The 16,200-nt window shown below is 35.1% G+C and overlaps 1 protein-coding gene across 2 annotated transcripts in view; it reads left to right on the top strand.

Moving 5' to 3' along the window:
• Positions 1-16,200, top strand: part of SPRED1 (sprouty related EVH1 domain containing 1) — a gene marked incomplete at its 5' end in the record, with an annotated part of 131,587 nt that overhangs the window by 88,708 nt on the left and 26,679 nt on the right. For both annotated transcript variants that reach the window (XM_082618913.1, XM_082618912.1), the window contains one exon: positions 3,315-3,467. In XM_082618913.1, coding sequence (XP_082475039.1) covers positions 3,315-3,467 — 153 coding nt within the window. The remainder of the gene's footprint in view (positions 1-3,314; positions 3,468-16,200) is intronic.

Raw genomic sequence — 16,200 nt, 5'->3', positions numbered from 1 at the left:
TAATCATACCATCAAGGAATAATATTAACATTCATTTTATATCCTTTTATTTAACCTTTCATCTTTTTATGGTTATAATACTATAAATAAAATTTTATATACTGATTTTTTAACGTTAAACAGTTCTCCACAAAGTAGGTATTATTCATAAACCTAATTTCAAATGACCACTCATTCCATTAAGTGGGCATACCATAATTTACATAACCATTCCCTTAATTTGGGACATTAAGGTTATTTCTTCATTGTTACTATTAAAAAAATTCCGAGAAAAATATTTTGTGCCTAAAGCTCTTTCCATTTAGTACATTTTTTTATTTACTAGATTGAATAAGTGGTCAAAATGTGTGAATGTTTTAAAAGCTTTTGATACATTTTACTAAAATTGTTTTTCAGAAATGGTCCAGATTTTCCTCCTGTGTATAGAATAAGCAGTGAATGAGAATGACCATTTTCCTTATCACCACTTGTTTTAATACTTTGTCAACTTAATATACACCTAAATTTAAACTTGCTGAAAGAGACATAGTTAGGTAGTAGGAAAATGCTCTTTTCCTGTTTAGGATTCTCTAAAAATGTTAGTTTCTCACAATTCATGGATAATATGTCCCTTATTGTAGATTGTAGACTCTACATTTTCAAACAGTGAGGGTTGGTTTGTTTATTTTTACCATATCAGACACCTGAAAGATATTTTAGTTATTTTATTAGCTGAGACACATTTAGGTGTATAGTTATAAATTCACTGTGTAGTATGAAATATTTCTTTTTTTAAAAAATATTTATTTATTTAGTTGATGGCACCAGGTCTTAGTTGTGGCTCATGGGCTCCTTCTTTGTGGCATGGGAACTCTTAGTTGCGGCATGCATGTAGGATCTAGATTGAACCCGGACCCTTTGCATTGGGAGTGCAGAGTCTTTTCCACTGTGCCACCAGGGAAGTCCCAGTATTTCTAATTAATAGGTTAATTCCAGGTATTTTGGTAAGCATTTTTAAGTTGAACTGAATCATTTATTAGCCAAATACTATATATATTTTATTTGTTTAATAATGAAACAATACTTTTGATATTTCCCTTTAAAAATAATGTATTCATTTTTAATCAAAATGAAATTTATTACTGTTTAATGTAAGTAGAATTAACCTAAGTCAGTACAGTAAAACACTGGGTCATGTAAACATTTTGTATTTGTTCAGATACAGATTTTTAAGTAAGCTTTATTATATTTTACAATTCTTAAATGACTTCTCAGTTAGATTAGAATACAGTAAAGACAACCTGATCAAAATAGTTGTCACCATTAAAAGCATAATTACTTTATGATCACTACTAATACAGTTTATGCTTGTTTATAGTTTTTAATCTCTTGAGTACCTCAACTAGCCCTGAGATTTTTAATACAAATACTATACCCAGTTTATAATAAAAAGGAGCTGTGATTTAGAGAAGTTAATTGCTTAAATTTCATACCCAAGTTGTATAAGACAAGGTTCCAACCTAGGCCCTTTCTCTAAACCTTTTTGTTGTTATTGTTGTTTTCTTCTATTCAGTTTGCTTATGATTGTTGACAATTACTTGGGTCATTTATTTTGAAAGCTTCCTGGAACAAATAAATATGTTTCCTGAATTCTATTTACTCTTCCCAATTTTGATCATTAATTTTGAAAGAATGTTTGCTGAATACCATTATTTAGCCACCTCCTTTCCAATAACTTAGCGTTAACTGTCATAACACATTGATACAACTATTAGGAAAATTAGCTAAAAATAACAATTAACTGGTTTTGACATATGTAGTTTTAAGTGACAGTAGACTCTCAGATACATTTTTTAAAGTTTAATTGCTTCCTGATAAAATAACAGCTTTTAGTTTTCAGAGCATTTTCACGTATATTATCATCTCACTAAATCCTTAATGGCAATCCATGTCATAAAACAGTATAGGTATTATAATTATTTAATTGAAAAAACTGAGTTCCAGAAAAATTAAATGTCACAAAGCTTCTTTGTTTTGGAGGAAGGACCGGAACATGCATTTATAAATTTATAATATCTTAGCCATAACTTTTATGAACTTTATTGCTTGATATTAGAAGTAATACCAAATTTTAATAACTTTTATGAACTTTATTGCTTAATATTAGAAGTAATACCAAATTTTATTTTTTATTTTCATAAAAAAGCTTGTGTTTCTACCTTTAAAATTATTAGCCCTATAATGATTACTCTAAATTACTTTAGAATGAGCCAGTAAAGGTATTTCTGTCATTTTAGTTGGCTGTCACTTTTTCTTCCCAAATAATTATATACTAACGGGAAAAATAACAGCAAAGAGTTATCTCATTTCTTAAAAAAAAAAAAAAAGAAACAAAACCTTTTCAGGACTTTCTGTTTTGTAATGTGCTAAGTTTCACTTATTCAACATTTATTTCACAGAAATATTGTTTATGAAATTCCAAGAGCATTTTGTTAGTGACTGTCGTTGATTGAGCATATCTCCTTCACTGAGTCTTGTATATGATTTGAATCCTTCTAAATAATCAGCAAGTTTAGCCTAATTAATTACTTCACTCATTCAATTACTTTTAAAATTACGTAGACTACTGTCTTCCTTCTTCGATCCCTCATATCACACAGCACAGTCCTTGGTGCTGTGTAAAAAGAAAAAAGTTCTTTAAAAAAAAACTTGCAAAGTAACAATTTTATTGATTTGTATTTTCTTCCTCATAATTTCTTCACTTTCTGTCTACATATATCACTTTTAGTTATAATTAACAGCTTTATTGTAATTAGATATCTTTCTCACTTGGCATGGAATGCCTTCTAATTCTTCCTATGTTATTTTTTTTAAGAAAGTCCATTTTGCTTATAAAGTTGATTTTTTTTTAATTCATATTATTTTATTTTGACATGGCTTCCTAACGCACATTTTTTTTTTTTTTTTTTTTTTTTTTTTTTTTTTTTGCGGTACGCGGGCCTCTCACTGTTGTGGCCTCTCCCGTTGCGGAGCACAGGCTCCGGACGCGCAGGCTTAGCGGCCATAGCTCACGGGCCTAGCTGCTCCGCGGCATGTGGGATCTTCCCGGACCGGGGCACGAACCCGTGTCCCCTGCATCGGCAGGCGGATTCTCAACCACTGCGCCACCAGGGAAGCCCCCTAACGCACATTTGAGTTTGGGGAATTGCCATACACACTGATGGTGGTGGTACATACTTACTGATTTGCTAAATTCTTGTTAGAGTGAAAGTATCTTATTTTGTTGTTGTTTTTTACATTCTGGTAACTAATGAGTTGGGGATTGTTCCCATTAGGCAACTGAAGAGGATACTTCCAGTTCTCTAGTGAAAGATCATCTTTTCCAGCAAGAGACAGTTATAACCAGTGAGCCTTACAGAAGCTCAAGACCTTCTCCCTTTGAAGATCTGAATGCCAGAAGAGTCTACCTGCAAAGCCAAGCCAATCAGGTGAGAAAATAAATATTTTTCAATATATTATTCATATTTATAGAAATTGGATGTGTTAGATGAGAACATTAGGACCGTCTGCCCTTTACCAGTCAAAGAACAACAGAAACCCAGGAGAATAAGATTTATAATGAATCAAATCCAGAATGAGACAATACATACATGTCATAATGTCCGATACAGGTGTAATAATTGAGTCATAAATTTGACTTTAAATTTTTTGATGATAAAGGGGAAAAGGTGTTAGTTACATTTTCATTATCCAGTAGAGGGATACAAAGGAACATAAACCATAGTCTCTGTTCTAAAAGAGTTTATGATGGCGTAATAGATACGTGCTCATAGTGATATGGAAGCACAGGATAGGGGTGTTGAAGTCGTTGTGGAAGATGAGAGTTTGTGTTTTTTCTTAAGATACACCTGAACTTTTCAAGGGTGAGAAAAATTGTTAACTAATTGAAGAGGGTGGGGCTGGTGATGAAAATTGAGGGGGGAAACATAGGAGGAGCGAGGGGATGAATGTTTTAAACAGAGGGAATTTTAGTCAGCATAGTCTGCCATAACAAAATACCATAAACTGGGTGGATTAAATAACAGGTTTTTTTCCTCACAGTTCTGAACGCTTGGAAGTCCCAAGGTTAGGGTGCCAGCATGGTTGGTTCCTAGTGAGGGCTCTCTTCTTGGATTACAGACAGCCGCTTTGTCTCAGTGCCAGAGAACGCCCAAGTGAGCAAGCTCTCTGGTGTCTCTTATAAAGGGCACTAATCCTATCATACCAGGACCACACCCTTCATGACCTAATTACCTCCTGAAGGCCCCATCTCCAAACAGCATCACATTGGGGGGTTTGGGTTTCATATAATTTGGGGGGGTGCATGGGTGACACAAACATTTAGTCCATAGCAGGGAACAGTATGAGTAGAGGTATGCATGATCTAGGGGGAAAACAACATGGAGGGTGAAAAAGAGAGGCAAAGAGAACAAGAGCCAGACTGTCGGGGTTTTATGTCCTGCAAACCACCTTGGACTTAAATCTTGTTTGTTGCTTCACAAACCTGGGTACACATTCATGTGCCAGAAGACACAAGAAACCACAGGTTAAACACAGTACATTTTTATGGAGTGTCACTTTTACTTAAAAACAAAAAAATCCAAAGTGGTGTACCAGGTTTACATTCCCACTAGTCGTGGGAATTTTCCTGAATACTGGTATTGCGCCCCCCCTTTCCCCTCCCCCCCGTTTTTTTCCAGTTTAGTCACTTAGTGGAAGTAAAGTAGTATTTTATTCTGATTTTAGTTTATACTTTCCTGATTACTACTGCTGTTGAGCACCTTTTTTTATATGCTTATTGACCATTTAGAAATTCTCTTTTGTAAAGTACCTACTCAAGTATTTTGCACATCTAATATTGAGTTGTCTTTTTCTTATTGATTTATAGGCATTTTCTTTTTGTTTATTTTAGAAATAAGTCCTTTGTTGGATATATATATTGCAGATATCTTCTCTCTGGTGGTCTGTCTTTTCACTCTCTTAATAATGTCTTTTGCTGAATAAGAGTTCTTAATTTTAATAGAAGAGTGATTTAGTGATTGTTCCCTCTGTGGTTAGTGCTTTTTGTGTCATGTATGAGAAATCTTTGAGTATCCTCACCAAACCATGAAGATATTTTATGTTGTCTTTCAGAAACTTTATTATTTTTTCTTTCATGTTTGATTTTTGTAAGTGGTATAAGATTAGGAGGTCAAGGGTTCCCTCCCTGCACCACAACTCCCAAATCTGGATAGCCAGTGATCCAGCACCATATAGTGAAAAAATCTATGCTTTCTGAAACAAGTACATTGCATTTTCAGCTTTGTCATGTGACTGTATGTGTGTGGATCTATTTCTATTCTCTGTTCTGTTCCCTTAGCCTATTTGTCTATTTTTATACCGGTACCACACTTTTAAAATAACAGTAGTTATATAATATTTCTGGGATCTGGGAGTTATGTCCCCCAGCTTTGTCCTTTAAGATCTTGTTGTTCTTGACCTATGTAAATTTTAGAGTCAGCTTATCAATTTCCACAAAACTCCTAGAATTTTGATTGACATTGTATTGCATTCATAAATTAATTTGGAGGAAGTTAACATCTTGACAATACTGAATCTTCTAATCCATGAAATGGTAGATTCATTCATTTATCTTTTGTTAGATTTATTCTTAGGTATTTAATTTTTGTAAGTTTATTTAGGTATTTAATTATTATAAGTATATTTTTTTAATTGATCTTATATCCAGAGACATTGTTAAATTAATTTATTAACTCTGTACTTAAAATCTGTAAATTTTTTAAATGTCTTTCTTGTCATACTGGCTAGGACTTCTAGTGCAGGGGGGATTGACTTTCTTATTTTGTTCCTTATCTCAGGGGAAAGCTTTCTACATTCATTGCATTCATCATTAACTATGATATTTGCTGTATGTTTTCATAGATCCTTTTAACAGATTAAGGTATCTATTATTCCCACATTACTAAGTTTTTTATGACATGCTTCTTCTGCAGTAATTGAGATGATTCTAATTTTTTTCCTTGTTGATCCTGTTGATTGGTAAATTGTAATAATTGGTTTGCAACCTTGCAGTCTTGGAATAAACCCATCTTGGTTGCCATATAATACTCATTATACATACACATATAAACATATGCGTACATAAAATTGGGTTTAATAATATTTTATCTAGGATTCTTATGCTTGTGTTCATGAAAGAGGTTGGCATATAATTTTCTTTTCCCATAAAATCCCAGGCAGGTGTTGTAATCAAGATATGCTAACTCCATGAAACAAACTGGGCAGTGTTTCTTTTTTGAAGTTTGTGGAAAAGTTTAAAATTTGTTGTTTTTCTTAAATGTTTGGTAGAATTTCCTGGTGAAGCCATCTGAGCCCAGAATTTTCTTTATCAGATGATTTTTGAGCTACAGCTCGATTTCTTTAACAGATACAGTACTATGCTGATTTTCTAATTCTTTTTAGAAAGGCTTTTTACAGGATTTTGGTTTTTATTCCTTTTTTATGGAAAATTTCAAACATACTAGAAGTTGAATGAATAGTGCAGTCAATTGCTGTGTACTACCCTGCTTCTGACATTAGTCATTGGAAAAATGATGATATGCCATATTTTCATTATTATTCAGAAATGGATTGATTTTTAAACATTTGGGGTTTTCTACTTTTCTTTTTATTGCAGATATTCTAAGAATATACTCTGAATGATTTCATTCGTTAACATTTGTTGAGGCTTATTTAATGGCTCAACATAAGGTCCGTGTGCCATGTGCACTTGAAAAGACTTCATATTCTTAGATGTTGTTTGCAGTGTTCTTTCTATATATTAGGTCAGGTTTGTTATCCTTATTAACTTTAAAAAAAATCTGCTTGTCAGTAACCGAGCAAGGTATGTTTAAAAATCTCCAACTTTGATTGTAGAATCATCTTGTTTTAATTCCATCAGTTACTTACTTTATATATTTTGAGGCTATTATATATTGCTTGTAATTTTATAATTGTCATACCTTTATGTTGAATTGACTCTCTTGTCATTATGAAATATCCTTCCTTATCTCTGGTAATACTTTTTGCCTAAAAGTCTACTATGTCTGATATTAGTATGGTTACATCAATTTTCTTTTGGCTAACGTTTACACAGTGTGTGTTTTCCCATCCTTGTACTTTCAACATTTATGTGTCATATATAAGATGTCTCTTTTAAACCATATGCAGTTGGGTTTTGTTTTTTTCTCAGGGTGTTTTTGTCTTTTAGAGTATTTTGTGTACTTACTTTTACTGCAATTATTGATATAGTATAAATCTAACATCTTACTTGTTTTCTGTTTGCCCCATTTTTCTCTGTTCATTATTTCCTCCACTTGGCTTATTCAGGTATATTTAACTACTTAATTTTTCTTTTTTATTAGATAATTAATAATACAGTTCAGTGCTTTTATTGTAATCCTAGAGATCACAGTACTCATTGTTAACTCCTTAGAATCTACCCTAAATTGATTTTTTAAAAAACTACTTCTGGAAAATGCATGGATCCTACAATACCTTAATGCCATTTATCTCTTCTTCATTTACCGTTTGTGTTGTTGTTCTCATGAAATTCATTCTGTGTGTATGTATTTATAACCTCCCAAAATAATATTTTAAACAGTCAACATTGATTTCAGTTTATCCGTCTACTTATGCTTTTGGCTGTTCTTTAATCCCTTGTTTATTACCATACCACCATGTAGGATCATTGGCTGCTTATTGCTGTTGGTGAATCTTTGTTGTCGTTTTTCTGGAAACATCTTTTATTTCCTCCATATTTGAAAGATGTTTTGCTGACTGTCACATTCTAAGTTATCATTTATTTTCTTTCACCACTTTAAAAGATGTCACACCACTGTCTATACTTTTCCATCATTGCTATTAAGAAATACTGTCTGTCTGTGGCTTTTCGCTGTTTTATTATGCTATGCCTAGGTACTAGGTTTTTTTATTGGGTTTATAGAGCTTTTTGAATCTGGCTGATATCTTTGAACAGATTTAGAAATTTCTCCACCATTGTCTCTTCAAATATTGTTTCTAAATCTGAGGCTCAAGGAGAGATATGGACTGAACTTAAAGTTGGGAGTCATTATCTAACGATGGAAATTAAAACTATGAGAGAAGTTTGAATTACTTTGTAAGAGAATAGTATTCAAAGCTGGAACACTGAGGATCACTAAATATTAAAAGACAGGGTGTTGAAGAAGAACAGTCACTCAGATAGGAGAACTAGGAAAGGGCAATAATGTCTCAGAAGCCTGAGAAGGAGAGTTAAAAAGGTAAGTGACGGAGTAGTTAATTAATGTATTGCAATTACATGGTCCAATAAAGGACCTGGATGGATGAATCCTGGAGTCATCTCTGTAAAGGTAATTGATACCCCTAGCATAGTTTCAGTGGTATTAGGAGGCATTCATGACAGGAGAAGAAACAACCTTTTTTTTTTTTTTTTTTGCCTGAGCTCCTTTCAAAAGTTTGACTACAGAGGCCTTCCTTTAGAGAGCAGGTGGAGCTAGAAGGTGGAGGGCCAAGGAAATAAATATGTTTAAAATTCAAAGGGATAAAGAAAGTGAGAAGTTAAAGATTTGGGACAGAGAGAATAATTGATACAGACCCAAAGAAGACTTATCAAGGACACAGGAATTACACTGAAAGAGGAATTACTTCATTTTTCTAGACTGAAGAGAAGTTTAGGTAGAACTACAGATTTATTAAAAAGGAGGTAGAAGGTTAATGAAATTCAGACTTGATCAATTCAGTAGTGTGTGCCCTTGCATTCTTAGATAAACCTAAAATTTAATTGTTATTTTTATCTTAAAAGCTTGAATATGGGGGCGCAGGGGGTAAAGAGAAAATAAAAAACCTTCTGGATCATCTGGGAATTTTTCTTCCAGCAAGTCCCAATACAGCCATACCACAGCAAATAAATATAGTTTGAAATATTCAAGTTAGACACAGATTGTGAATGGTTCCCTGCCAATAGATCTGATTAATTAGGTTACTTAAGGTCGCAAGAAACATATATTCTCAGGCTATGTACGTGACCTGGGCAAGTACCAGGCTAATAGCATGTATTCATACAACCTCTCTGGTCCTCCCAAAATTGGAACTTCAGTTAGGATTATCCCCCTTCCTCCACTCTAATTAAGTCTAATGCCAATGTTTCCTATATAAGTAAATGGTATATCACTTATACATTTGCTCAGGGCAGAAACTTGAAGCCATCCTGACTCATTCCTCTCTCAATCTCATACTGTAGATATCAGCAGTCAATCAGCAATCCTGTAAGCACTACATTCAAAGTATGTTTCTCAGACCGTCATCATTTCTTACTGCTATAATCTTCTAATTTCCCTACTTCCACTCTTATCCTTCCCATCCACTCTAATAATCAGTTCACACAGTAACCAAAGTGATCCTTTAAAAAGATACAAATCAAATGTGTTCGAAACTTTATAAAAGTCTAACATCCTATTTAGAGCAACATACAGAGGTTTTACAGAGCTGTGCATGATTTTGTTCGTGGCGTCTCCAGATTTATTTTCTATTCTTTCTCACTCACTAGCTCCTTAATACCTCGACCTCCTACGTTTTAAATATATTAATAATATCTATGCCTCAAGGGCTTTGCATCTGCTCTTCCTTTTATCTGGAACACTCTTCCTCCAGATGTTCCCAGAGCTTGCTCCTTACTTCAGGTCCCTCTTCTGTGAAGCCTTCCCTGAGCACTCTAAATGAAATACCAACGCTTCCATCACTGTATCCTTATGCTATTTTATTTTTCTTAATAACACTTATTTCCTGATTACAATTTGTCTCCTATTTGTACTTTTTTTGTTTGTTCACTGATACGTTCAGGAATCTAGAAGTTCCTAAGATAGAGTAAGCACCCAGTAAATATTTGTTGAATGAAAGAATAGATGAATAAATGCTAACAGCATCACCTTGGAAGCATCCTACATCAGAGGAATAACCTTGCCAAAAGGACTAGACTACTTCCTTGCTGTCAAGAAATATGAAGAGTGTGAGATTTAACCCTAGCTAGCAAGTTATATGAATGCTGCCAGAAGACATAAGACTGCTAGGTCAGAGACAAAGGACTGTTACTCACAGCACAATAAAGTAGCATGAGCTTCATGTTTGTGTCCATTCCCCTTGCTTCCCAAGTCCCATGGGGGTGGTGCTAAGCTGCTCAGGTGAATATTGCACACTCAGTGGATTTGCATCCCAATATTGGAACCCTGAGTTTTGGGGAACCCCAGTCTTTTATAATGGGCAATAATCCTGCCTGACTTTTGCCAGGGAGGGACACAGTGTCTTTGTTATACTCGTTAACTAAACAAACCTAACTTCAAAGGAGAAATACTCTATCTTTCAAGGGTTCCCTATTCACACATCGTTGAAAAGATAGTCTGAAGCAAAGGCAGATAGTACCTCTACTCACTGTATCTGCAGAAGTGAGACCCATGGAGAATTGTCACCTAACACTAGTTTAGGTTTTTCCCTCTAGCAGTGCTTAAACAGGTATTGTCAGTGTTTGTCTTTGGCTCATTTTCTATGCTTCCATGGACTACTTAAATCCTGTTGATGGATTAGGTACCTTCTTTCAAACTGCTAGTGCTCTCAGTCAGGTTTTAGTTAAATCTAATAGGGCTGGAGGCCATTATAGTCCTTTTACTCAATTTCGCTTACTTTCAAGTTCCTGGAGGTCATTTCACTGTAGATGGATAAGACCACATGTATTATGGTCTTACGATCAAAGGTTTATGATGTATTTAATACATAGAAAATAATACATGTAATGAATACCTGAGAAACCAAAAAACTTTTTAAAAAGAGCACCCCCAATCCTGTTCCCTTGCCTTCATCCTAGAGGTGACGTTTACCTTGGACTGTGTTTGGTTATTAGCATTCTTATGCTTTTCTTAGTAATTCTACCACTTCTTTTTCTTCTGCCAGTAGATATTTTAGTTGTTTCCATATTTTTGTTATTAGGCATACTGCTAGTACAAACTTTCTTGCTCCTCAGCTATTCTTGTGCAAGAGTTTCTTTAGGGTGTACAGAAATGGACCTTTGATATTGATGTGCTATAAAAAGGCTCTTGGGCAAATTAGTCTATAGGATTCATGTGTTCTGTGACTATAAGAGATATATTTTGAGTATTTGAGAGGTTAGAGAAATAACGCTGAATATTCCGTTACAAACTAATTTTAACCATATACTCTTATATAACTTGTTATTGAGTAATAAAATTTTCAGTGACACTTCTTTTTGAATTTTATTTGTGGCCAGTATCTCCTAGTTTATGGTGGGTTTTCACTCTTTTTATGGTGTTTTGGTGAACAGATGTTCCAAAATTTAATACAGTTGAATTTATCATTCTTTTCGTGGTGGTGTTTTTAAAAACTCCTCTCCATCCTTATCTCAAAGATTTTTCTCTTGATTTTATTCTAAAAGTTTTGCAGTTTTGTCCGTAAAACAAACTGATTTTTGTTCCACTTTTATTTTTTCCATATGGATTACTGATCGTTAATAGCACCACTTATTGTATCCTTCCCCCTACTGATGGGCAGTGCCATATCTGTCATATATCAAGTCTCTATTTCTGATCTCTCTTATCTGTTGGTCTGTTTGTCCTGGCACCAGTGCTACGTTGTCTTCTTTACTATAGGATGTTTTAACTCTATAGCAAGTCTTAATATCTGTAGAGCAAGTGCATCTACCACTTTTTTTCTTCTTCTCTTTTTTGTTGGTGGGTGGGGGAGCTGTTTACTCTTCCACAGAATTTAGAATTAGCTTGAGACTTCCCCAGTGATCCAGTGGTTAAGACTCCACCTTCCAATGCAGGGGGTGTGGGTTCAATCCCTGGTAGGGGAACTAGGATCCCACATGCCGTGGGGTGCGGCCAAAAAAAAAAATTAGAATTAGCTTATCAAGTTTGTTGAAAAATCCATTTGCAGTCTGTATTTGAATTGCACTGAATCTGTATATTAGTTTGGGGAAGAATTTAGCCTTCTTTTCCATGAATGTATAATACATCCTTCTATTTGGCTCATCTGTAGTGCTCAATAAAGCTTTGCATTTTCTTCATGAAAAGATATCATATATCTTTTAAAAGAGTGGATATATGGGGCTTCCGTGGTGGCACAGTGGTTAAGAATCCGCCTGCCAATGCAGGGAACACAGGTTCGAGCCCTGGTCCAGGAAGATCCCACATGCCTCAGAGCAGCTAATCCTGTGCACCACAACCACTGAGCCTGCGCTCTAGAGCTTGCAAGCCATAACTACTGAGCCACAGGCCACAACTACTGAAGCCTGCACGCTCAGAGCCCATGCTCCGTAGCAAGAGAGGCCACCGCAGTGAGAAACGCACACACTGTGACTAAGAGCGGCCCCTGCTCGCCACAACTAGAGAGAGCCTGCGCGCAGCAACAAAGACCCAAAATGAGTCAAAAATAAATTTAAAAAAAAGAGTGGATATATGTATATGTATAACTGATTCACTTTGCTGTACATGTGAAACTAACACACATTGTAAGTCAACTATACTCCAATAAAAATTAAAAAAAAAAAACATTGGAGAGGTTGTAATCGTGCAAAAGTAATCCAGCCTGTGCCCTAGAGCCCACGAGCCACAACTACTGAAGCCTGAGTGCCTAGAGCCTGTGCTCCACAACAGGAGAAGCCACCACAATGAGAAGCCCGCTCACCTAGCACAAGCTTGCTGCAACTAGAGAAAGCCTGCATGCAGCAATGAAGACCCAATGCAGCCAAAAACAAAGATCTTAAAAAAAAAAAAGTAATCCAGAAATCTTACTTCATCCCACATCAGTCCTTTAGTCCTACAACATAATTAAAATTGAAATACTTCTGTTTCTCTTTATGTTCCTACCATGTGATTAAAGTGCTAATGAAAGTAAAATTCAAAACTGCAGGCAACAAGGCCAGGAATGAGATAACCTCTTCAGTCATTAACTATTTTTATTAAACTTCCTTTCCTGTTTAAGACACTACTAATACTGAGTAGGTGGTTCGAGTTGGATATATCCATTTAAATTGCTTTTTGAATTGAAGCATGCAAACTTTTTACTTTTAGCAATTTCTGATACAGATATACTTGGACATGTGTATTAAAGACAAATATGTATAAGAATAATTTATGCAATATTGTTTGTAACAGCAAAAGGTGGGGAAAAGCCTATATATATATAAATCAGACTAGTTAAATTAAGTCATCCATTCAATGGAATATTAAGCTGCTATTAAAAGAATTAGGTAAAGCTATATGTATAAACACATATGCACACTTGCATGTGTGTGTAAATTAAATATGTGGCCAAAAAGTGGTAAGTACCACCTGAGTGGTACATTTGTTACAATTGGTGAACCTACATTGATACATCATATAATCACCCAAAGTGCATAGTTTACAGTAGGGTTCATTCTTGGTGTTGTGCATTCTGTGGATTTGGACAAATATATAATGATATGTATCCATCATTATAGTATCATATAGACTTTTTTCACTGACCTAAAAATCCTCTGTTCTCTTCCTGTTCTTCTCTCCTTGCCTCTCCCTTCTCTCAAACACAGATCCTGGCAACCACTGATCTTTTTACTGTCTCCATAGTTTTACCTTTACCAGAATGTCATATAGTTGGAATCATACAGTATGTAGCCTTTCACTTAGTAATATGCACATAAGGTTTTTTCATGTCTTTTTTTTTTCAATACTGAGTAATATTCCATTGTCTGGATATACCACTGTTTGTGTATCCATTGAGCCTACTGAATAGATAAACAAACTTAGTTTCTTCCAAGTTTTAGCAGTTATGAATGAGGCTGCTGTAAACATTTGTGTGCAGGTTTTTGTGTGGACATGTTTTTTGAATCCCTTGGGTAAATACCAGGGAGTACAATTGCTGGATCATATGGGAAGAGTATGCTTAGTTTTATAAGAAACTGCCAAATTGTCTTCCAAAGTGGCTGTACCATTTTGCATTCCCATCAGTAATGAATGAGGGTTCCTGTTGCTCTGTGTCCTCCCCAGCATTTGGTGTTGTCAGTGTTCTGGATATTGGCCATGCTACTGGGTGTGTTAGTGGTATCTCGTATTTTTAACTTGCATTTCCCTGGTGACTTACGGCGTGGAGCATCTTTTTTTTTTTTTTTTTTTTTTAATTTTTTTTTTTTTTTTATGCGGGCCTCTCACTGTTGTGGCCTCTCCCGCCGCGGAGCACAGGCTCCGGACGCGCAGGCCCAGCGGCCATGGCTCACGGGCCCAGCCGCTCCGCGGCATATGGGATCCTCCCAGACCGGGGCACGAACCCGTATCCCCTGCATCGGCAGGCGGACTCTCAACCACTGCGCCACCAGGGAGGCCCCGTGGAGCATCTTTTAATATGCTGATTTGCCATCTGTATATCTTCCTTGGGGAAGTGTCTTTTGAGGTCCTTGGCACATTTTTTAATCAGGTTGTTTATTTTCTTATTGTTGATTTTTTAATAGTTCTTTGTACATTTTATCTAAAGAAGAAAGCTATTAATGAAAAATATGACACATATAAAGAAAAGAGAGGTTTTTGTACATTATAGGTATCAGTCCTTTATCAGGTATCTTTTACAATATTTTCTCTTACTCTGTGACTTGTCTTCTCATTCTCTTGACATTTTATTTTTCAGAGTAGACGTTTTAATTTTAATGAGGCCCAGCTTATCAATGCTTTCTTTCATGAACCTTTGATATATCTTAAAAGTCACTGCCATAACCAAAGTCATCTATTCTGTTCTATTGACCTATTTTTTTTTTTTTGCTGGTACCACACCATCTTTCTTAGTGTAGCTTTATAAAAGATCTTGAAGTCAGGTAATGTCAATCCTCTTAACTTTTATTCTCCCTCAGTACTGTGTTGGGTATTCTGGGTCTTTTGCTTCTCTATGAAAACTTTAGAACCACTTTGTTAATATCCACAAAATAACTTGCTGGGATATTAATTGGGATTGCATTGAATCTATAGGCCAGCTGGGGAAAAACTGACATGTTGACAGCCTTGAATCTTCCAATTTACAAACATGGAATATCTATATTTATTTCTTTGATTTCATTCATCACAGTTTGATAGTTTTCCTCATACAGATCTTGTACGTATTTTGTTACATTTATGCATTAAGTATTTATTTTGGGGGATGCTAACATAAATGGTTTTTAATTTCAAATTCCACTTCTGGTTTGTTTGTTTTTGCCGCACCGCACAGCATGTGGAATCTTAGTTCCCTGACCAGGGATCAAACCTTTGCCCCCTGCAGTGGAAGCACAAAGTCTTAACCTCTGGACCACCAGGGAAGTCCCTTGTTCATTGTTGGTTTATAGAAAAGTGATTGTCTTTTGTATATAAGCCTTGTATCCTGCAACTTTACTATAAATCATTTATTAGATGCAGGAGTTATTTTGATTTTTTCAAATTTTCTATGTAGATGATCATGTCATCTGTGAACATGGACAGCTTTATTTCTTTCTTCTCAATCTGTATACTGTTTATGTCTTTTTCTTGTCTTACTGCATTAGCTAGAAATTCCAGTATGATGTTGAAAAGGAATGGTCAGAGAAGGGACCTCCTTGCCTCCTTGTACCTGATTTTAGTGGGAAAACTTAATTTCTCACCATTAATTATATTAGTTTCAGGGTTTCTGTAGATATTCTTTATAAGTTGAAGAAGTTCTCCACTGTTCCCAATTTACAGAGTTTTTATCATGAATGGGTGTTGGGTTTTGTCAAATACTTTTTCTCAATATATCGATAAGATCATGTGATTTGATGTGTTACATTAATAGATCTTTTAATGTGAAACCAGCCTTGCATAGTGGGGTTGAATCCACTTGGTTATGATGTATAATTCTTTCTATACATTGTTGGATTCAATGAGCTAATATTTTGTTGAGGATTTTTGCATCAGTGTTTATTTGAGATGTCTGTATTTTTGTTTGTTTTCCTTTTTGGTAATGTTTTTGTCTGGTTTTAAGATTGATAATGCTGACCTCTTGGAATGAGTGAGGAAGTATTTTCTGTTTTCTGTCTTCTGAAAGAGATTGGAGAGAATTTGTATAATTTCTTCCTTAAATGTTTTGTGTTATTCACCAGTAAACCCCAGCTGGATCTGTGTG

The sequence above is a fragment of the Mesoplodon mirus genome (genome assembly GCF_964341445.2).
Source record: "Mesoplodon mirus genome assembly, chromosome: 4".
Taxonomy (NCBI): Eukaryota; Metazoa; Chordata; class Mammalia; order Artiodactyla; family Ziphiidae; genus Mesoplodon; species Mesoplodon mirus.
Note: the sequence above shows the minus strand (reverse complement) of the source record. Positions and strands in the feature narration are given on the sequence as shown.